This window comes from Heteronotia binoei, chromosome 8 (assembly GCF_032191835.1).
Source record: "Heteronotia binoei isolate CCM8104 ecotype False Entrance Well chromosome 8, APGP_CSIRO_Hbin_v1, whole genome shotgun sequence".
Lineage (NCBI taxonomy): Eukaryota > Metazoa > Chordata > Lepidosauria > Squamata > Gekkonidae > Heteronotia > Heteronotia binoei.
In genome coordinates this window covers 111,379,218-111,402,343 of record NC_083230.1, presented here as the reverse complement: position 1 = coordinate 111,402,343, position 23,126 = coordinate 111,379,218, and the positions used below count along the sequence as shown (strand labels likewise).

Below are 23,126 nucleotides of genomic sequence, written 5' to 3'. Positions count from 1 at the left end.
AGCTGCCGATGATATCCCTTTTACCCCAGAATCTTTTCTTTTGAATTATTGGCCCAACTTAAAACTTTCTCAATTGAGAAAGGAACTAATAACTCTTTTGTTGATGGCAGCAAAGTTATTGATAGCCCAATATTGGAAGCGAGATGCGTCCCCTAATGTACAACAATGGTTGACTAAAGTGTGGGAGGTAGCAGCACTGGATAAATTGGCTATACAAATAAGAGCAATGGAGATACAACGGAAGAATAATAACTTTATTGAAAAGTGGTATCCGTTTTTTACTTATATAAATTCAGAAGAGGACCCTCAAAAGTATGTTCCAAAAAAATATATAGATTTTTCATATTATTGAAAATTATATTTAAATGATAGATCATATATTGTTTTGTACTGTATTATTATTCTATATTTGAGTGTAATGCTATGAGGAGTTAGAGGAGGTACAGTAATTATAATCTAAAAGATAACTAAGATATAAATGTATTATAAGTATTCTATTGGGTTTAAATGGTTAAGAGCGTGTTTGTGTTTGTATTGTTGATTACTGTTGAAAAATTAATAAAAAATTTAAAGTTTAAAAAAGTCTGCCGTGAAAACGTTGTGAAAGCAACGGCACTCCAGAGTCGAAAACGACTGGTGCTTGCACAGGGGACTACCTCCCCCCCTTTTTTAATTGTTCTAATGTTCTATTGAGTGGAAAGGTGGCATCAAAACGTTTTAAATGAATAAGTTAATAAACACAGGATTCAGCTCTTAAGAGACAGATTAATCTACTGAGGACAGCAATTAATTTATTTAATCCCAGTTGCAGAGTTCACAAATGAAAGTTTACTATGGGACTCAACGGTACAAGTCTTTGGTCCACAGTGATGTTTTAGCCACTTGGTTCCCCTCACACATAAAAATCTGCAGACAAGACCAGCGAATGGAGCTTTGCAGTGCAAGACCTCCTCTGCCTATCCCACAGCTGAAGTCTCCAGGACTGGCTTGGTCCTAATAATCGGCTTTGAATGGGTAGTCTTTGTGATTGACACACCTACAAGAAGAAGACAAGAGACGAGAGTCTGATGAGATGGGCAAATCCCACATCTGTCCCCAATGCAGGCTGAACACTAGAGAAGCAGACGTCGTGCTTTGGAGTACTGTGTCCAATTCTGGTCACCACACCTCACAAAAGATATTATGGCATCGGGAAAAGTGCAGAAAAGGACAACTAGAATGATTAAGGGGTTGAAACACTTCCTCTATGAAGAAAAGTTAAAATGCTTGGGGCTCTTTAGCTTAGAGAAACGTCAGAGGGGTGACATGATACGAGGTTTACATGGGATAGAGAAGGCAGAGAAAGAAGTACTTTTCTCCCTTTCTCACAAGACGAGAACTCATGGACACTCAATTAACTTTCTGAGCAGTCGGGTTAGAACTGATAAAAGGAAGTACTTCTTCACCCAAAGGGTGATTAACACATGGAATTCACTGCCACAGGAGGTGGCGGTGGCTGCAAGCATAGACAACTTCAAGAGAGATCAACATATGGAGCAGAGGTCCATCAGTGGCTATTAGCCACAGCGTATTGTTGGAACTCTCTGTATGGGGCAGTGATGCTCTGTATTCATGGTGCTTGGGGGGGCACAGTGGGTGGGCTTCTAGCTCCCACTGGTGGACTTCCTGATGGCACTTGGGTTTTTTTGGCCACTGTGTGACACAGAGTGTTGGGCTGAATGGGCCATTGGCCTGATCCAACATGGCTTCTCTTATGTTCTTACGTATGAGAGCTATGGCTGACCCAAGGCCATTCCAGCAGCTGCAAGTGGAGGAGTGGGAAATCAAACCCGGTTCTTCCAGATAAGAGTTCGCACACTTAACCACTACACCAAACTTACAGGGGCATCAAACAATCTCTCCAGTTCTTGTTCAAGCCAAGGAGAGTCTCCATCTCCTCTTTCGTCAATTCGAAGTCAAACACCTGAAATAAAAGGAACCAAGTGAGAGATAGAAGCCACTTCAGAGATGCAGAAGGAGAAGAGAAGAAAATGCAGCACTTTTAGAACTCTGGAACATTCTACCCAGGCCTGACAAATGGGGTTCTGTCACCCGAGGCAGAACCCCAACGTGCCCCCCCCCAGTAGATATTTCATGCGTGCACAAAGCACGAACGTGGAATGATGACGTCACCGGCCCTCAGCACATCCCCTCCCCAGTGCTGGGCAGGCACTGGAGAGGGGAAGCTCTGGTTTTCTTGGCTTTAAGGGGTCGGAGAATTTCCCAGACCCCTTAAAGCCAAGAAAAAATATTGGTCAGTTTCCCTCAGCAGCAAGTGCTGCAGCTGGAAAGCCAAGCCCCGTTTTTTCTTGGCTTTAAGGGGTCCGAGAACTTCCCTGACAAAGCCAAAAAAACCCCCAACACTCGGCACTTCCCCTCAGCGGCATTCTCAGAGTTTGGTGGGCGCTAGAGAACAGACTGGAAGCGAGTCCGAGGCAATTGCCTAGTTTGTCTACTCCCATGCGCCAGGCCTGATTCTACCATCGTGTTTTTGAAAGACCAACTTCTTCCATACATCCCTGTGTACCGACTATGGTCATCAGACAGCCATGGATTGGCTAACCCACCACTCAGAGTGGCCTGTCTGGCATCAACCAGAGCCTGGCTCTGGGGAATGGACTCACTAAGAGGTGAGAGGGGTTAGGCCGCTCCTTGGAGATCTTCATGAGGCATGATAAGGCCTGCTTCTTTTTTCCAGGGCTTTTGCAGGGGTTTGAATGGCAGGCATCTCTGACAAGCCGTTTCTATCAACTGAGGGGACACAGAGAGCCCCCTTTGATTTGGGAGGGGGGGCAAGGGGACCAGGTTTATATTAAACTATAATTTTTTTCCCACAAGTACCAGGTGTTCTAAAGGCAGCAAGTCTCTAGCTTTGGGTTCACCGCTGTAAGGTAAATTGTGGTGTACAAGTAGAATATGGTATCTCAAAGTTTGGGATTATTTTACTATTGGTAAGATCACTGATGAGGTGCACTCACGCGCTATAACACCTCAATGTAAAACTGTAATGGAATTCATGGAACTGTAAGAATTCATTTTGCTAATTATTTAACTTAGATTTAAATTTTTTTTGTGTTATTATCTATGTGTGGAATTTAAGTTGTATCCTGTTTTGAAGCTTTATGATTTTATGTAAGCTGTTTGAATTTTCAATAAAGAAATTTTTGAGATTAAAAACAAAAAAAGTAGAATATGGAAGTCACTGAGGCAGGAATTGTACATTAACCTCAAAGAAGACTTCTTTGTTTACAAGTCGGTTTCAAGGAACAGACCAGCAGCTCAGGCCTCCAGATGGAAAGAAACCCGGCCGAGGCACATCAATTTAGAGAGCAGTTTCATCCTTTCTTAATACTTCCAGCCATAAACAGGCTTTTGCCAACCAGCCAATAGGTCGGATCCTAACCAGTGTTCTCTCTAAGCTGAGTTAGTGTGAGCTAACTCACAGTTGTTTAGCCTCTGGCTCACACGTTTTTGTCTTAGTTCAGGAAAAATGGCCCTAGAGCAAACTAATTTATGCAGTAGCTCACAACTCTAATGCCAGGAGCTCACAAAGTAGAATTTTTGCTCATAAGACTCCACAGTTTAGAGGGAGTATTGATCCTAACACAGACACAGGATTCTACCCACACCAGTCCGCCCTTTCCCAAGTCAGACTAAAATGGCACAAGGGTGGCTTATAGCCAGAGACCGGCCTAACAACAGGGTATTCCCCCCCCCCCTCAGAAGTAAAGCTAAAACACTTTGCCACATTACCCTTCACCCTGTCTGCTCTTTTCTTGAGTAACAAGAAAATAAAGAGGGAAACCAAACCAGACATGGGAGATAATACATAAGCTGATGATGCAAAATCAGGTAAAAATATCTTTTATCACTGTTATAGTTCCAAAAATTCCCTAGATATTTCGCCAAGATGCTTCATCAGAGGAATCTGCTCATCTTTCAATAGTTCATCAAAAATTCTTCGTTGGTCTTTTACTCTTTTTGAAGAATTACTGCAAGGCAAACAGAAGCTGTACTGATGAAAAAACAAACACGTCTACCTTAAAATTCTCCTCCAGTCGGTGTGGTTTGTCTGATTTGGGAATGACAGCTACATTCCTCTGGATGTGAAACCTGATCAGAACCTGGAAAGAGAGAAATGAATACACGAAGCTGTGTTCAGTATAGTCTACTCCAAGGATGTTAAGCGCTTTTGTTATAAGGGCCGGATCTGACATAAAGGAGACCTTGTCGGGCCAGGCCATGTGTGTCATAAAATGTAATGCCAGGAAGCAAAGATATAAACTTTATAAAGGACACAAGCACAATTAAAGATTTTGTATCTCTCCTGTATGATTGAGGGGACCGGGCAAAGGAAGCTCTGGCTCTCTCCCTCCCTCCCCAGGGGATGAGAGGGCGGAGCCTCAGTCAATAGAATGAAAAGTGACTTGGCTCAGTAGCTCCCCTGTGTGATTGAGAGAGCCTCCCCCCCCCTTCCTCCCCAAGGGAGGAACTTCAGCCAATGGAGAAAATAGAGACTTTGCTCTGTAGCTCCTGTGAGATTGAGAGAGCCTGGCAAAGCTTGCTTTGGCAGGGAGGGTGGGATATAAATAGAAATAAATCAAGCAAGCAAGCAAGCTGTGATGCAGAAGGAAGCAAGAGAGAGGGAGAAGAAACCAGACTTGCTTGCAGTCCTGATAGGAACCCTCTGGGGGCCTGATTTGGCCCCCGGGCCACATGTTTGACACCCCTGGTCTACTCAGACTGCCAGCAGCTCTCCGGGGTCTCAGGCTGAGGTCTTTTGTGCCATCTGCTGCCAGATTCTTTAACTAGAGATGTCGGGGATTGAACCTGGAACCAAGTCACAGATCCTCCCCTAAATCAGAGCCATTTCTTACAAATCAAGCTGGAGAGGTTTTACTTTATGGCTAAGCCATATTTACCTTCTTTGTTTTAGTGAATTATTTCATATCAAACCAGTTAACTACTTGTTAGCAGCTGGAAGTTAGGAGTAGCTCAGCAGCGGAACTGGTTGCCTAGGGAGGTGGTGAACTCCCCCTCACTGGTGGTCTTCAAGCAGCAGGTGGATGAATACTTGTCAGGGATGATCTAGGCTGATCTTGAATTGTGCAGGGGCTTGGACTGGATGGCCCCTTCCAACTCTATGGTTCTATGATTTTACATGCAACAGTCCTTCTGCACACGACATTTGCTCAGACCTAACCAATTCCTCAACTCCCTGTACCCATCTACAGATGTCAGAACTGCCATACCCATCTGGCAACTTGCATGTCTCAGGGAAGCCAAATCAGAACCCCACTGTTACCACCTGCAAGCACCCAACGTGCCTTGACAGAAATGCTAATGCTCAATTTTCCCCACCAAGCTATTTGCCTGAAACACCCCGTCTCCTGGTCTCTCTCTCCCCCCCCCCCCCCCTACACAGGCCCCAATCAGACTCACCTGAGCTGTGCTCTTTTTGTGCCTCGCAGCAATCTCTTGAATCTTGGGATCCTCCAAAAGGATCAGGTCCCCTGGATTGAGACTACAAAATAAAGCAGAGGTGTTAAGGAGCCTTTAGGGATGATGATGATGATGATGATGATGATGATGATGATGATGATATTGGATTTATACCCCACCCTTCACTCTGAACCTCAGAGTTTCAGAGTGGATTACAATCCCATTCACCTTCTTCCCTCACAACAGACACCCTGTGAGGTAGGTGGGCCTGAGAGAGCTCTGACAGAAGCTGCCCTTTCAAGGACAGCTCTGCGAGAATTATGGTTGACCCAAGGCCATTCCAGCAGCTGCAAGTGGAGGAGTGGGGAATCAAACCTGGAGCTTACAGTAGGGCTTGTACTAAGAGCCCTGTAAGCTTTTGGAAGGTTGGCTGCATCAGGGGTGTGTGGCCTAATATGCAAAGCAATTCCTACTACACCCACACACACACACACAAAGCCCTGATTTGGACCACAGGGCTCCTGCCTTCTCTCCTGCCGTTTTCCTGAGCTGAAATAACCTTGGTGAGGGAATTACTTGCCCCACTTTGAACATGCATGTGCATGTCCAGGTGCATACACTCACACATGCACACACACATAAAAATACGCACACACACACACACACACACACACAAAAGTACCACTGGGTACTGTTGAAAGTGTTTGAAGAGCCTGGTCTCTAAATCCCAGCCAATTTTGGGATCAAGCTGGCAAATGAGAATTTTAGTTCGCCAAGCATCCATTCAAAACTTTCTGGATCACCCCACCCCCGATCCCCTCAAAGTGTTCAGAATCAGGATTGGCCAGCACAAAGAAGGGGAGCAAAAACTTGTTTCAGAGATCTGGCGTTTGCAGTCTCTATATATGAACTAATTATAAATCATTCATACCTATGTGCCACTGCAAAAAAGAATTTGTTCCAAAGAGGTTCAAAGCAGTCTTACTTATGAGCTCCGAAAGGCCGATAGGCGGTCACAGAGATCCCTTTGGACTGGCAGTAATGGATCAACTTCTCTTGGGTAAGGTATGGGTGGCACTCAATCTGCAAGTCCAAGAAAATCCTAGTTTACCCAAGGCACTCCTTTCCAAGGGAAAATGGTAACTTTAGCTTCAAGATAGGATTGGATAAACATATGGAGCAGGGGTCCATCAGTGGCTATTAGCCACAGCATATTGCTGGAACTCTCTGTCTGGGGCAGCGATGCTCTGTATTCTTGGTGCTTGGGGGGCCACAGTGGGAGGGCTTCTAGTGTCCTGGCCCCACTGATGGACCTCCTGATGGCACCTGATGGGCCATTGGCCTGATCCAACATGGCTTCTCTTATGTTCTTATGTGGCACAGAGTGTTGGACTGGATGGGCCATTGGCCTGATCCAAAATGGTTTCTCTTATGTTCTTATGTGACACAGAGTGTTGGACTGGATGGGCCATTGGCCTGATCCAACATGGCTTCTCTTATGTTCATATGTGACACAGAGTGTTGGACTGGATGGGCCATTGGCCTGATCCAACATGGCTTCTCTTATGTTCTTATGTGACACAGTGTTGCACTGGATGGGCCACTGGCCTGATCCAACATGGCTTCTCTTATGTTCTTATATGACACAGAGTTTTGGACTGGATGGGCCATTGGCCTGATCCAACATAGCTTCTCTTATGTTCTTATGTGACACAGAGTGTTGGACTGGATGGGCCATTGGCCTGATCCAACATGGCTTCTCTTATGTTCTTATTTTCTGATTCACCCCACCCCCCCAAAAAAAATTTAGAAGCTGTGATAGCCAATACTCCCTCTAAGCTGTGTTCTCTTGTGAGCAAAAATCCTACTTCATGAGTTACTGACATTAAAGTTCGAGCTACTGCATAAATTAGTTTGCTCTGGAGCCATTTTTTCTGAGCTGAGACAAAAATGTGTGAGCTGGAAGCTAAAAAATTGTGAGCTAGCTCATACTAACTCAGCTTAGAGGGAACACTGTAGCTCTTTGGGGCATCTGTCATGAGCCCTGACGAGGAGGAGCTGGAAGGGTTAACAGACCTGGAAGAGTTGCCAGCCAGTTCCTCAGCTGAACAAACAGCAGCTGGCCCATAAATCACTCTCCAGGCACCAGTGTCAGCTGTTGACAATCAATCTCTTCAAATCTCTCCTCCTCCCATCTCAAGAGTTTGAGGCAGGCTCCGGAAAGAACTTTCAGAGCAAAGACATGAGGCACGCCGATGCTTCAGATCTCTCAGCCCTGAGTCCTAGCAGAGTCACTGCTACCCAGGGAACAGGCTGATTGAGACTCCCATATAGTTCTGACCCAGGACCTGGTAACCTTGTGGAAGAAACAAGTCTATTCTCTGGCTTGCATCCACACTCCTTCCTGATCCTGACCTGGCTTACATTTCCTTGGCACCCTGACCTTTTGGCTTTTGGACATTGACTTCTGATTCCGGTTTGTGATTCTGCATTGATGACTTGGCTCCTGCTTGACTTCCTGGACTTTGACGTTGGACTGGCTTTGGACTCCTGCCTGCCTGCACCCTGAGAACGTGACAGCATCCTCCTATAATTTTGGGGAGATCTGAGAAGATGAGAGAGAGAAATCTTCCCCCCACTTCTTCCCCAAAGTGAAAATATGGTTACGTATGTAAAGGCTACAGTTGAGATGGAAGTACAATACAGGATTTTGTTGTTTTGAGGCAATTTTATTTGAACTATACCAGGGCACTGAGACCTTAGATGTAAGAATAAAAAGGAACAACAAAAATGGTTTAACCTAGCAAGAACTGTTTAAACAGTTCAACCGGCACAGACGAAGAATGGCCTGGCTGAGACGGATGTTTGCTCATGCTTCAATTACTGCTTTGGTGAGGTCTGAAGTACATATTAATTTTGTTTAACAGAATCAAAGAGGTTTTCAGCTCTGGGTCACTTTTGAATGATATTTCTTTAGCCTGTTATAACTCAAGGCTTTTTCATAAAATGGGTACATTTCCGTCAGGTTCCTGCAGCCTAAGCATTGGATGAGATGCGACCCCCTCACACAAGGTGGTTCTAATCTCACCAATCTGTCCTTTCTGGAAAGACTTAAATTGTGTGCTACTAAAGACAAGGCCTCACCTGTCACTGCCCTCCTTCTGAGGCATGGCTAAAATTTCATGTCTGGATCCATCAGTCGCTGCTGCGTACCCCTCAACATGCAACGCCTCCTCTAGAAGGCAACCGAAGGCTGGTATTTCAGTCAGTTCAGGATCTCACAACTGACTGGCTGTTCCACATTCATGGGTCACCTGCATTCTGTTCATTCCATGTTCATCCCTACATGTTTTGTCCAAAGTGTGCTCTTTATCCCCGCAGCTCTTGATGGCACCTGGATTTTTGGCTGCTGTGTGATACAGAGTGTTGGAATGGATGGGCCACTGGCATGATCCAACATGGCTTCTCTTATGTTATAACATTCAACACCAACAATAATGGCAAAACACTATCACTCTATGCATCTCACCACCCAAGAGCCCTGTTAGCTCTTGGAAAATTGGCTACATCAGGGATGTGTGGCCTAATATACAAAGGAGTTCCTTCTACAATAAAAAGCCCTGACTGTATGTATCGTATACATATTTTGTATGCTGAGCTTGTTTGATTGTAATTTTAATTCTGATTTTTTGAATTTTTTTTTTAAAAAACCTTGTGATTGGGAGGTGAAGAACAACAATGTACAATCTTACCTGGTTATTCACAGGCTTATGCTTTAAGTTGGGCTTCCTCAATAGCCTCTCAATCTGATCATGGTTGAAGTTGGAGAGTCCAATGGCTTTTGTCAGCCCACAGTCCACTAGCTCCTCCATTGCCTAAAGAGAAAATATCAAGTTAGGTCATTCGTAGGGCTAGATGGATTCCTTCTATTATTATCTACCAGTTTTGTTTTCATTCTCTTCCGGAGAGAGAAGAGAAGTTGGGTTTCATCACAGATTTCAGCTGTGCAAAAAAGTTATTTCCTTGAGGGTGATGAATTTATTTAAAAAAAATTAAATTAAGGGCCTTGTAGAATAAAACATTCTTTTTTTCTGACAAAAGGACAAAACAACTTATTTCCCGAGCAAAACAAATACAAACCCCCTTCAAAAAAATAAAAAACCTTTTCAGAACCAGGGATGCGACCAAAGTTTTGGAACTCACCACCAATACTCCTTCTAAGCTGTGGAGTCTTTTGAACAAAAATTCTACTTCGTGATGAGCTACTTCATGATGAGCATTAAAGTTGTGAGCTACTGCATAAATTAGTTTGATTTTTCCTGAGCTAAGACAAAAATGTGTGCATTAGAGACTGAAAAAAGACAGGTTGCTTGCCTGTAACTGTAGATCTTCGAGTGGTCATCTGTGCATTCACACTCATGGGATTGAACGCTCGCGCCCGGGATTTTTTCACGCTCGGCACCAGTGGGCATGCACAGGTGTCCCAGTACGCATGCTCACCGGAGCCAGCGCGAGGATCCCGCCAGTTCCTTCCTGACCGCTGGAAGCCCCTACCATCGGGAGACCGTCAGCAGTGGGGAAGGAGGGCGGGTAGTGTGAATGCACAGATGACCACTCAAAGATCTACAGTTACAGGTAAGCAAGCTGTCTATCTTCTTCGTGGTCTCTGTGCTTCACACTCATGGGAGATTAGCAAGCAAGACATACCTGGAGGCGGGAAGACGGTCAACCAGAAGAGACAGCTTGCAGCACCACAGCTCCCAGACGAGTCCTCTGCTGAGCATGTACGTCCAGAGCATAATGCTTCATGAAAGCATGCGGAGAGGACCAGGTGGTGGCCTTGCACACGTCCATCAAGGAAACACCCTTCAGGAATGCCACCAACGTCGCCATCGCTCTAGTAGAGTGTCCACGAATGGGTCCCGGCAACGGCTTCTTCGCCAGCAAGTAGCACACTTTAATAGTCTCAGTAAGCCACTTCAAAAGCCGCTGAGATGAAATTTTTGAACCCAATCTAGGAGCAGCATAGGAAACAAAAAGGTGCTGGTCCTGACGAAAACTCTTAGAGCGACTCAAGTAAAAAAGTAACGCACGCTTAACATCCAAAGCGTGCCACCAACATTCCTCGTCCGAGGAAGGCGTAGGATAAAACGTAGGTAACCAAACGTCCAACTTAAGGTGAAACTGGGAAACCACCTTGGGGAGAAATGAAACATCAGGAGCCAACGACACTCCAGACTCATGAAAAACTAAGTATGGGTGGTCACAACGCATAGCCATGAGCTCCCCTACACGGCGTGCCGACGTGATTGCCACCAAAAATGCAGTCTTCCAGGATAGAAGCTGTAGGGAACAGGTTGCCATTGGTTCAAAGGGATGCCGAGTCAACCTATCCAATACTAATGGCAAATCCCACAACTGTGGAGGTGATCTAGACGGAGGATGCAATCTGACCAGTCCTTTCATAAATTGCTTCGAATGAGGGTGAGCAAACACTGAGTACCCCTCAACAGATTCACGGTATGATGATATTGCTGATAAATAAACTTTAATAGAAGAAAAGGAAAGTTCAGCATCCACCAAGGACAACAAAAAGTCAAAAATCACCGGTAGGCCCACCCATTGGGGTGAGACTGTAGGGTTGGCCAAAAACCGAAGAAACTTCCCCCACTTCCTGTCATAGGAAGCACGGGTAGACAACTTTCTACTATTTAGAAAGACGTGCTGGACTCTGCTCGAGAATTCGCAGGGTCGATGAACCACGCCGTCAGCTTCAGGTGAGGTACGTTGTGATGAAACACGTGTCCTGGGGTGACAGAAGGTCCAGTTCCGCCAGGAACTGATAAAAAAAACCCCTCACTAAATGAAGCAAAATCGGGAACCAGTTCTGCCGAGGCCACCACGGTGTGACTAGAATGCACCTCGGTTTCTCTCTCGCTATTTTGTTGACAACTTCTGTCAGCAGCGGAAGAGGCGGAAATAGATACAGGAACTAACCGTTCCACGGGAACATCAGGCTGTCTCCCAAGGACTCTGGATCCGTTCCTCCCCTGGTGCAGAACAGGGGACACTTCTGATTCCGGGTTGTGGTAAAAACATCCACCTAAGGATACCCCCAGAGCTGGAACACAGGTTGAAGGAAGCGCCACTACATCTCCCATTCGTGTGGAGATGCTGCTCCTCTGCTTAACGAATCCGCCTGCAGATTGAGTACTCCTGGAAGGTACGCAGCCTTCACATAGATGCCATGCTCCAGGCACTCCATCCACAGTTCAATTGCTAGTGCACAGAGCCATCGGGAGACTGTCCTGCCCTGCCTGTTGACATAACAAGGGCTGTAGTATTGTCCGTCAACATGCCACAGCCTTCCCCGCCACCAGAGGATGGAAGGACCGAAGGGCAAAATGAATTGCCAACAGTTCGAGATAGTTTATATGGCAACGAGTCAGCTGTGGAGGCCAAGGACCCCCCACACACAGAGAATCCATGTGAGCACCCCAGCCCCATAAGGACGCATCTGTGGTGATCGTAACTGTCATTACAGGCAGATGGAAGGGAGCTCCCTGACAGATATTGTCTCTGGATGTCCACCATTCCAGGGCCCGAAGGATCGAGGGTGGAATTGTGAACCTCTTTCAAGGTGAGTCCCGTAAAGGCCGAAACCTTCTGAGGAACCAAAGTTGAAGCCCTCTCATATGCAGTTTTGCAAACAGCAACACACTGGTAGTCGCCACCATTAGCCCCAGCATCCGCTGCAGCTGTTGCGCTGTGCTCCATTTCCGGCTTTGAAAAAGATGGACGAGATTGAAAATGTCCATCGCTCTCTGCTGAGGCAGAAAAGCATGATGAAGGTTTGTGTCCAGAAGAGCCCGATAAACTGAACCGTCCTTGATGGTATGAGATGGGACTTTTTCATGTTGACCTGCAGACCTAAGGTGTGAAGAAGACGAAGAGTGGTTGCAATATGGCCGGACAGATGCTCTTCCGAATCCACCACAAGGAGCCGTTGTCGATATACGGAAAAACGACTATGCTTTGAAGCCGAAGATATGCGGCTGCAACACTTACCATCTTGGTAAACACCTGTGGTGCAGTACACAGGCCAAATGGAAGGGCTTTGAACTGAAAATGGTTGGAGCCTATCGCAAACCGCAGGAAATGCCTGTAAGCTGGATGGATGCTGACATGGAAGTAAGCATCCTTGAGATCCAACGTTGCCATCCAGTCCCCTTGGTTGATGAGGGGAAGGATTGTTTGCAGAGTAGACATCCTGAATTTCTGGTACACGATAATTGTTCAGATTTTGAAGGTCCATGATTGGCCTCAATCCCCCATCCCGTTTGGGAACCAGGAAATAACGAGAATAGAATCCCCCCGTTCTGGACGCTATCAGGACTGGTTCTATGGCTTGTTTCTGCAAAAGGTTGCTCACTTCCTCTAGCAGAGGAAGGGAGGGAGGTGTGGTAACAATCACTGACTGAATCGGAACCTGAACGAAGTCTATCTCGTAACCTTCTGCTATGATGGAAAGAACCCATCTGTCTGTGGAGATGGACTCCCAAGCCGGTAGATGGTGATGGAGGCAGATGTGATAAGAAAGAGGAGTGATGGTGCATGCAGCAGAAAAGTCAAGGCCCTGCTTCTGAGGGCGGGAGCCCTTAGATTTGTTGGTGGTCGCAGCAGGCAAGGCAAACCTGGACTTGTTGTTTCCCCGATAAGGAGATCTACTCTCCGTCTGAAAAGAGCGAGGTCTCCACGATTGGTCAGGGGAAAATTTCTGATAAGGCCTCTTGGGCCAAGATTTGTGCCACTGCTTAGGCTTGCCAGCCCTAGGGATGGGATGCCAAGGTTCCTTGAGGTCTTGATACTTTTGTCCATTTCTTGAAGGACACTATCAGTGGTGGAACTGAAAAGACCTTCACCCTCAAAAGGAAGGTCTTTGACATAAGCCCTGGTGTCAGGCTGAAGAGCTGTAGACCGCAGCCAAGAGTGACGGCGCAGGGAGACGGCAGAAGTGAGGGTCTTGGCAGAGACATCCACCATGTGTTTTGATGCAGCCAGCTGTTGTTTGGCCACGGCAAATCCCTCTCTTTGTAGCTTCTTAAACGAAGCCCGCTTCTCCTCACTCAAGGATGAGCTGCTCCCAAATCGAGTACTGGTAGCGAGCCATACACGCAGCGTAGTTTGAGATTTTTACTCCCAGAGCTCCCGCTGAGTAGAATCGTCTGCCAGCATTGTCTATTTTCTTGCCCTCTTTATCAGGTGGGGAAGAGTGGGTCTTACGCGCCTTTGAAGATGACGAAACCACCACCGAATTAGGCTTGGGGTGGGAGAACAGGAACTCAGCACCAGCCTCCTGAACACAGTACATGTGGTCCAGGCAACACATAGAGATTGGTGTGGATGCCGCCTTTGCCTAGGGCTCCTTCACTGCCTGCAGGATAACTTTAGTCACAGGAAGGGCCACAGCCGTCGATGTATCCCTCTGCATTATGTCAAATACAGTGTCATCAATGATTGGCTGCGGTTGGACTACTGGAAGGGAGAAGGACTGTGCCATCCACTTCACCAGGTCCCCATAAGACTTGAGATTTTCCGAGGGAGATATGGGAAGGTCCTCAGCAATATGTGAATCTGGAGAAAGTTCCGCTGCTCTGTCCGGATCATCGGTACCGACCTCGGAGTCGCAGAGTGTTCCGATAACATCGGGGTTGAAGCACGTTCGGGTGAACGAAGCGATATTGACGGATGAGCTTGCCAATCCCCAGACCGCTCTGCGTCTCTTGGGAGGAATCGACACTGATGCCGAAGGTGCACGCCGAGTGGCCGATTGATGTGAAAACCTTGAAAAAGAGGCTTCCGACTGCTGATCCCATTCTGACAACTCATGGGGAGGGTACGATGGATACGAGTACGGTCCATATGAGCAAGGCCACTGTCGTTGGTCCCAAATTGGAGGAGGCGGGAAACGACGCATCACAGCACTAGGCTCGAGCTCTCTCCGTTCTGTAATAGGTGGTAATGGTGCTAGAGGTTTGTTCGGCGCCGAAGCCTCTACTTTCGATACCGAACCACTGTCGCTCCGACGATGCGACCCCAACCTGGACGAATGAGTCCGCCGAGTTAGGTCTGTTTCCTGCTCCGATCCTGAAAGATGGAGCGGCTGCGAGCCGTGGCTTCTCGGTACCGATGGGCTTCGAGGAATGGGAGATGCCAGAATCCTCCGAGGTGGAGCGACTTGCACCGACACCGACTCCACCGAGGCATCCCGAGAAGGAGAAGTGCGGAAAAGTCTGTCCTTCTTCCGCTTCTCCTTCGATTTCAGCTTCTTTGGGAGGGACGATCGGGTCACCAAATCGTCCCAACGTTTCTTAGATGGTGTGGGCGCCACTAACCCTTCAGAGGGTCGTTTTGTGGGTCGACCCCGCTCTGGTGACAATGGATCGACCGATGTCGAAGCCAGAGCCTGAGTAGCATCCCCCATCGATACCAACGGATCCACATCCATTTTAGGCAGGCGAAGAGCCAACCTGACTAAGGCCTCAGATAGCCTTGCAGCACAATTTTTTCAGGTTTGTTTTGAAAACCTCGAACAATGCGGGCATGAGTCTACACGGTGTCCCTCGCCCAGGCACAACAAGCAGAGGGAGTGACCGTCAGGGGGTGCAATCTTGCTACCGCACTTCAAGCAGCGTTTGAAGAACCCCCAACACCTTTCCATAGGACCGGAGCCCACGAGGAAAGGGGGAAATAAAGCCCCAAGGGGCAAAGTCCAACACAAAAACTTTTTTTTTCAACAACAACTACTAACTATTAACAGGGAAAAACAATAAACGGGCAAGAAGAGGAAAATCCAACGGATTACCAGGCACCGACTGGAGCAGTCGAAAGCAGATCCTTTCAACGCGGCGGTCAAGAAGGAACTGGCGGGATCCTTGCGCTGGCTCCAGTGAGCATGCGTACTGGGACGCCTGCGCATGCCCACTGGTGCCAAGCGCGAAAAAATCCCGGGCTTTTTAGGTACCCATTTGGGGATCGGCGCGAGCGCTCAATCCCATGAGTGTGAAGCACAGACAGAACGAAGAAGATCTGAACTACTGCTCACTACGCTAGATTCCGACAATAGTTACCACTAAAGAAGGCATTTCCATTAACAGAACTGACATGCCTCCCCCAAAGCTCACTGAAAATTCTGTTAGTGGGGTTCTGTGGGCTGCTTGGAATAGCACTGCTTAACTGATTCCCACATCCCTGACTTTTTCATCCAGCTTCAACATTTAGAGCCAAGCAGGGCATTTTTTTGTAGCAGGAACTCCTTTGCATACTAGGCTACAACCCCCTGTTGTAGCCAGTCTTCCAAGAGCTTACAGGGCTCTTCTTACAGGGCCTATGGAGGACTGGCTACATCAGGGGTGTGTGGCCTAATATGCAAAGGTGTTTCTGCTACAAAACAAGGCCCTGGAGCCAAGTGTTTAAAAAATAAAGTGAAGTCAAACCTACCTCCCAGGTGTCCAGGAAGTCTGTGTTACTGGGAATGACCATGCCATTCTCATCTTTGGGAATCAAATCTTCTCCAGCCTGTTGGAGGAAAGAACAATCATTGCTCCCAGGGCAAGTCAATCAGGGGAGGGGCTGGGGCCAGAGCATTTTTTGTAGCAGGAACTCATTTGCATATTAGGCCACACACCCCTGATGTAGCCAGTCCTCCTGGAGCTTACAGTAGGCCCTGTAAGAACAGCCCTGTAAGCTCTTGGAGGATTGGCTACATCAGGGGGTGCGGCTTAATAGGCAAAGGAGTTCCTGCTACAGAGAAAGCCCTCGCTGTAGCTCAGTAGCAGAGCATCTTATCAGCATGCAGAAGGGTCCAGATTCAGCCCCTGTCATCTCCAGTTAAGAATCAGGTGATGTGAAAGCTTGGGACCCTGAAGAGCCGCTGCCATGTCTGAGTAGACAGCACAGACCCTGATGGATCAAGGGTCTGATTCAGTGATTTAGGTGGCCCATGTTTTCATCTTTAGCCAATGCAGACACAGGAAAGGGAGACAATGTTCCCTCTAAGCTGCAGTGTCTTCTGAGCAAAAATTCTACTTTGTGAGCCACTGGCATTAAAAGTGGTGAGCTGCTGCACAGATTAGTTTGCCCTGGGGGCCATCCTTCTTGAGCGAAGACAAAAATCTGTGAGCTGGAGGCTGAAAATCTCTGAGCGAGCTCACCCTATCTCAGCTTAGAGGGAACACCGCTGGCAGGGTGTTTATTCTTTTGTAGGGTCGTCTCTGTTGTGACACTTAAGACTGCAAAACTCCATCCTCATAAGTATTCCCTCCCCCAGACACAAGGTGAGCATTCACAGAGGGTTACCCTTGCTTGCGACCAAGTGCTCTGGCTTTGCATCCTCTTACGCATATACAGACGTCTGCAAGCTGCCTCGTGCATCAGTAGCATCCTAATAAGTTGCATGTGCAAAGTCTGAACTGCTGAGTTTCAGGTATGGCGTCAAAATATTTTGCCTCGTTCAGGCTTTGAGCTGACTGTATTACTCTTGCAGGATTCAAAGACTGCTTCCTCCGCTATGTCCCTGGAACAGCTTTATGCTCTACTAGTCAGAATCTGCTGGTGATCTCTGGCCCTAAAGAGATCCAGCAGTCTTCAACAAGGGGCAGGACCTTTTCAGTCCTGGCCCCGACCTGGTGGAAAGCTCTGCTGGAAGACACCAGAGCCCCGTGGGGCCTTTTACAATTTTGCAGGGCCTGTAAAGCAGAGATGTTCCGCCAGGCTTTTGCGTGAGGACAGCGACGGTTGTCAAGCTGGCATCTCTCCCCTCCGCCCCTACAGGACGGTCCCCTGCCCCGGATGCAGCATCCAGAAACCAGGAATAACAGCACTTTAATATGACGCCATCGGGGCTTGCAATCTGTTTTTGAATTAATTGGTTTTATTGATTGATCTGTGTATTTTTATCCATTGTTGTCCATCGCCTAGAGCAGGGGTGGCCAAACTTGCTTAATGTAAGAGCTAGATAGAATAAATGTCAGATGTTTGATATCTGGGAGGGAGGGAGGGAGGGAAGGGAGGAAGGAAGGAAGGAAGGAAGGAAGGAAGGAAGGAAGGAAGGAAGGAAGGAAGGAAGGAAGGAAGGAAGGAAGGAAGGAAGGAAGGGAGGGAGGGAGGGAGGATGGAAGGAAAGAGGGAAGGAGGGAGGGAGGAAGGGAAGGGAAGGAGAGAGGGAAGGAGGGAGAGAAGGGAGGAAGGAGGGAAGGGAGGGAGGAAGGAGGGAAGGAAGGAAGGAGGGAGGGAGGGAGAGAAGGGAGGAAGGAGGGAAGGGAGGGAGGAAGGAAGGAGGGAAGAGAGGAGGGAAGGGAGGAAGGAAGGAGGGAAGGAAGGAAGGAAGGAAGGAAGGAAGGAAGGAAGGAAGGGAGGGAGGGAGGATGGAAGGAAAGAGGGAAGGAGGGAGGGAGGAAGGGAAGGGAAGGAGAGAGGGAAGGAGGGAGAGAAGGGAGGAAGGAGGGAAGGGAGGGAGGAAGGAGGGAAGGAAGGAAGGAAGGAGGGAGGGAGAGAAGGGAGGAAGGAGGGAAGGGAGGGAGGAAGGAAGGAAGGAGGGAAGGGAGGAGGGAAGGGAGGAAGGAAGGAGGGAAGGGAGGAAGGAAGGAAGGAAGGAAGGAAGGAAGGAAGGAAGGAAGGAAGGAAGGAAGGAAGGAAGGAAGGAAGGAAGGAAGGAAGGAAGGAAGGCTGGATTCTACCCGCTGCTAGTAAGGAGCCATGGCCCATTCCTAGCTTAGAGCCCTATTTCAAAACAAGTTTGGCTTTTCTTTGTTAGAAAAGAGAGTTCTCTTGCAGGATTTGAGGCACCTTGAAAACTGGAGAAACGAGTGCCACAAATTTTGTGGAAAATTACATGAGGTTGAGAAAAGTGCATGAATACTCTGAAAAAGAAAACAAGTAGAAGAGATTGAAGTTCAACTCCGCCCTTCACTTGGAGTCTCAGAGCAGCTTACAATTTCCTTCCCCTTTCCCTCCCCACAACAGACACCCTGTGAGGTAGGTGGGGATGGGAGGGCTCTTTCGAGAACTGCTCTTGAGAGAACAGCTCTGAGAGAACTTGTGACTGACCCAAGGTCGCACCAGCAGCTGCGTGTAGAGGAGTGGGGACTCAGATCCAAACTGGCTCTCAGTCCCAAAGTACGTGAGGTAGAACTAAAGTGCACAAATACCTTGAATCCCATGGGAAAGCGCATGAAGTAGAACCAAAGTACATGAATACCTCAGATCTTATGGGAAAGTGCCATGAGTTAAAACAAAAGTGCATGGATACCTTGAATCCCATGGGATAGTGCATGAGGTAGAGGTCCAAATAGTCTAGCTTCAGGTGAGCCACAGAGGTCTGGCATGCTTTCTTCACCAGGTGTCTCTCATGGGCATTGCACCATAGCTGCACAGGAAAAGAAGAAAGCCGTACGCAGCGTTCAGTTTTCTGACTACACACGCCAACAAGAGGTGTTTCACGCACACCAGGAACAGACCGTTTCTCCTTTTTACAGCTGGCACAGAACACCACCAAAAGAAGAAGAAGATATTGGATTTATATCCCGCCCTCCACTCCGAAGAGTCTCAGAGCGGCTCACAATCTCCTTTACCTTCCTCCCCCACAACAGACACCCTGTGAGGTGGGGGGAGGGGGCTGGAGAGGGCTCTCACAGCAGCTGCCCTTTCAAGGACAACCTCTGTCAAAGCTATGGCTGGCCCAAGGACATTTCAGCAGGTGCAAGTGGAGGAGTGGGGAATCAAACCCGGTTCTCCCAGATAAGAGTCTGCACACTTAACCACTACACCAAACTGGCTCAAAAGCTGATCCTCAAAACAGGTTAAGGGTGTTTCCAATATCCACAAATCTATTTCAGCCTCTCCCACAGGCACTTGGATGCCTCCAAGTTCTGGCAGCTTTGTGCTGCTTTCCATAAGCTACGGACAGCAGGAAGGGCTCCATATCCAGAAGGCAGCCCCCCGACTGAAATTCTGGACACGGTTGTTCACAGCCTCATAAGCAGTGCACTCATAGATGTCAGGAACTATGGGAAATGTACTCACTCAGGGGTGACCAAACTGCGGCTCGAGAGCCACATGCGACTCTTTCGCACATATTGTGTGGCTCCCAAAGCTCGAGGAGGATCTTAATGCAGGCTTACTCTCAAGTAAATGTGCTTAGCATCGGGACCCCAGTTGGCCTATGAGCACTAATCCATAGGTAGGTGACTCAGAGCTTAGAACATAAGAGAAGCCATGTTGGATCAGGCTAATGGCCCATCCAGTTCAACACTCTGTGTCACATAAGAACATAAGAGAAGCCATGTTGGATCAGGCTAATGGCCCATCCAGTTCAACACTCTGTGTCACATAAGAACATAAGAGAAGCCATGTTGGATCAGGCTAATGGCCCATCCAGTTCAACACTCTGTGTCACACAGTGGCAAAAACCCCACAAAAAATCAAGTGCCATCAAGAAGTCCACCAATGGGGCCAGGACTACTAGAAGCCCTCCCACTGTGCCCCACCCCCCAAAGCACCAAGAATACAGAGCATCACTGCCCAGACTGAGAGTTCCAACAATATGCTGTGACTAATAGCCACTGATGGACCTCTGCTCCACATGTTTATCCAATCCCTTCTTGACGCTCTCTATGCTTGTGGCTGCCACCACCTCCTGTGGCAGTGAATTCCACATGTTAATCACCCTTTGGGTGAAGAAGTACTTCCTTTTATCCGTTCTAACCCAACTGCTCAGCAATTTCATTGAATGCCCACGAGTTCTCGTATTGTGAGAAAGGGAGAAAAGTACTTCTTTCTCTGCCTTCTCTATCCCATGCATAATCTTGTAGAAGGAACTCCTTTGCATATTAGGCCACACCTTAATGTAGCCAGTCCTCCTGGAGCTTACAGGACACCTGTATTAACAGCCCTGTAAGCTCTTGAAGGAGTGGCTGCACCAGGGGTGTGTGGCCTAATATGCAAAGGAGTCCCTGCTTCATAGAAAGGCCTGCAAGTGTCAGACTAGGGTCAAGTGCTCACTCTGTCATGGAAGTTTATGTAGTGACACCATCTCAGCCTAACTTCTCCTCGCAGAACGGTTGGGAGGAAAAAAACGAGTGTTATAAATCACGATGGGTCCCCATTGTGGAGAAAAGAAGAGTTGGATTTTTACCCGCCCTTCACTCAGACTCTCAGAGCAGCTTACAATCTCCTTCCCTTCCTCTCCCCACAACAGACGCCCTGTGAGGTAGGTGGGGCTGAGAGAGCTCTGGGAGAACCGCTCTTGAGAGAACAGCTCTGAGAGAACTGTGACTGACCCAAGGTCACCCAGCAGCTGCATGTGGAGTGGGGAATCAAACCCACTTCTCCCAGATTAGAGTCCCTTTCTCTTAACTACTACACCAAACTGACTCTATGCAAATCACACCGAACCAAACTATACTAAACTAGAAAAGTGAAGTACGAACTCCCATATCAGGGACAAAGCCAAGTCAGAATTCATTTCCTGGATATGCTATCTTTTCGAGGACTTCCAGGGCTTTTCTTGTAGAAAAAGCCCAGCAGGAACTCATTTGCGTTTTAGTCCACACACCCCTGACATCACCATTGTTTCACACCGGGCTTTTTGTAGAAAAAGCCTGGCAAGGAGTCATCTGCATTTTAGGCCACATCCCCTCATGCCAAGCCAGCTGGAACTGTGCCCCGAGGACTTCTCTCCCTGCTACCCCTGTGGTCCTCGTGCATTGTAGCAGACTACAGATGCTAGTTACAAGCCCTCGCTGTAACTATTTTGCTTAATTTACTTAGAAAACTTCTTTGTTGCCTTTCCAGAGGCCAACAACATCAAAACGCAATTGATTTTTTTTTTTAAAAAAATAGGCCAACCCCATTAAAACAAGTCAGGGCATAAAAACAGCATCAAAAGGATCCCTGTCTTTGCGCGTCCAGAAAGCCAGAGGCGAGAAACAGGTCTTGGAGGTAAAGGAGGCCATGCCAAGCAATGCCCGGTTTGTCTGCCAACCCGTTCCAGGATTCCTCAGCTAATGTCTTCTCCGACAACGACATTACCTTGCTGATGATGAAGAGCTCCTCTCGTTTCACAACTCCTTCCTTGATTTTCTGCTGGATGGCGCTCCCAATTTCTTCCTCGTTCTTATAAAAGTGGGCACAGTCTATTTGGCGGTAGCCAAGGTCTATGGCGTATTTCACAGCCTCTTCTACTTTTCCAGGAGGAGCCTGTAACAAAGAAGGGGAAGGAGAAGCTGGATTTATACCCCACCTTTTGCTTGGGAGTCTCAAAGCGGCTTACAATCTCCTTCCCAGGGCTCTTTCTTGCAGAAAAAGCCCATCCAGAACTCTTTTGCATATTAGGCCACACACCCCTGATGCCACCATTATTTCAAACGGCTTTTTTTTAGAAAAAAGCCCAGCGGGAACTAATTTGCCAATTCACAACTCCTTCCTTAAGCCACACACCCTGACACCAAGCCAGCCGGAACTGCGTTCCCAATTTTTTTTAAAAAGCTCTGCTCCTTCCCTTTCTCCCCCCACAACAAACACCCTGTGAGGTAGGCAGGGCTGAGACAGATCTTGGGAGAACAGCTCTGAGAGAACTGTGACTGACCCAAGGTCACCCAGCTGCCTGCATGTGGTGGAGTTGAGAATCGAACCTGGTTCCCCAGATCAGAGTCGGCTGCTCTTAACCACTACACCGCACTGGCTGGTGTTTAAATGTCGAGTGCACAAGCAAATTTGCAAGTGGGAAGGCAGAGCATAAATACTTTAACAAAATAAAATAAATGGCCCAAATTCGTTGTAAAATTTTTAACAGAGGGTTTATTGAGCTTTTCCAAGTCCAGCCGGTAGTCAAAAATGCTGTCAAGTCACAGCCAACATATGGCAACCCACGGTGTTTTCAAGACAGGACACTTAACAGGGGAGGTTTGCTTCTTTGTTCTCAGGAGGTCAGGCTAGTACTCCCAAATACAATAAATCAACCAACATATTTTTAAAAGCTGAAAAGGAACTTCTAAAATTTTGCAAAGCCCTAATTTCAGTGAGTAAGATTGAACACAGCGTAGCATAACCCAGGGGTATCCAAACTTGCTTAATGTAAGAACCACATAGAATAAATGTCAGATGCTTGAGAGCCACAAGACACATAAGAACATAAGAGAAGTCATGTTGGATCAGGCCAATGGCCCATTCATTCCAACACTCTGTGTCACACAGTGGCCAATATATGTGTGTGTGTGTGTATATATATATATATACACACACACATACATATACACACATAAACATATATATATATATATATGTGTGTATACACACACACTGTGGCTAACAACCACTGATGGACCTTTGCTCCATATTTTTATCCAATCCCCTCTTAAAGCTGGCTATGCTTGTAGCCGCCTCCTGTGGCAGTGAATTCCACATGTTAATCACTCTTTGGTGAAGAAGTACTTCCTTTTATCTGTTTTAACCTGACTGCTCAGCAATTTTATTGACTGCCCACGAGTTCTTGTATTGTGAGAAAGGGAGAAAAGTACTTCTTTCTCTACTTTCTCCATCCCATGCATAATCTTGTAAACCTCTATCATGTCACCCCAGTCGACATT

The 23,126-nt window shown here is 47.4% G+C and overlaps 1 protein-coding gene across 4 annotated transcripts in view; it reads right to left on the bottom strand.

The window, feature by feature from the left end:
* Nucleotides 1-771: 771 nt before the first annotated feature.
* The window catches only part of LOC132576579 (1,5-anhydro-D-fructose reductase-like), a 71,934-nt gene continuing 49,579 nt past the window's right edge, over nt 772-23,126 (bottom strand). Inside the window, exons 2-10 of one of the 4 annotated variants that reach the window (XM_060245889.1) lie at nt 21,571-21,738; nt 18,791-18,907; nt 15,982-16,059; nt 9,234-9,356; nt 6,467-6,564; nt 5,482-5,563; nt 4,080-4,163; nt 1,881-1,963; nt 772-1,036 (exon numbers count right to left, since the gene is read on the bottom strand). In XM_060245889.1, the coding sequence (XP_060101872.1) occupies nt 994-1,036; nt 1,881-1,963; nt 4,080-4,163; nt 5,482-5,563; nt 6,467-6,564; nt 9,234-9,356; nt 15,982-16,059; nt 18,791-18,907; nt 21,571-21,738 (876 nt within the window). In that variant the 3' untranslated portion in view covers nt 772-993. Of the gene's footprint in view, nt 1,037-1,880; nt 1,964-4,079; nt 4,164-5,481; nt 5,564-6,466; nt 6,565-9,233; nt 9,357-15,981; nt 16,060-18,689; nt 18,717-18,790; nt 18,908-21,570; nt 21,739-23,126 lie in introns of those variants that run through there. The other 3 variants (XM_060245887.1, XM_060245890.1, XM_060245891.1) reach the window with 3 other exon arrangements.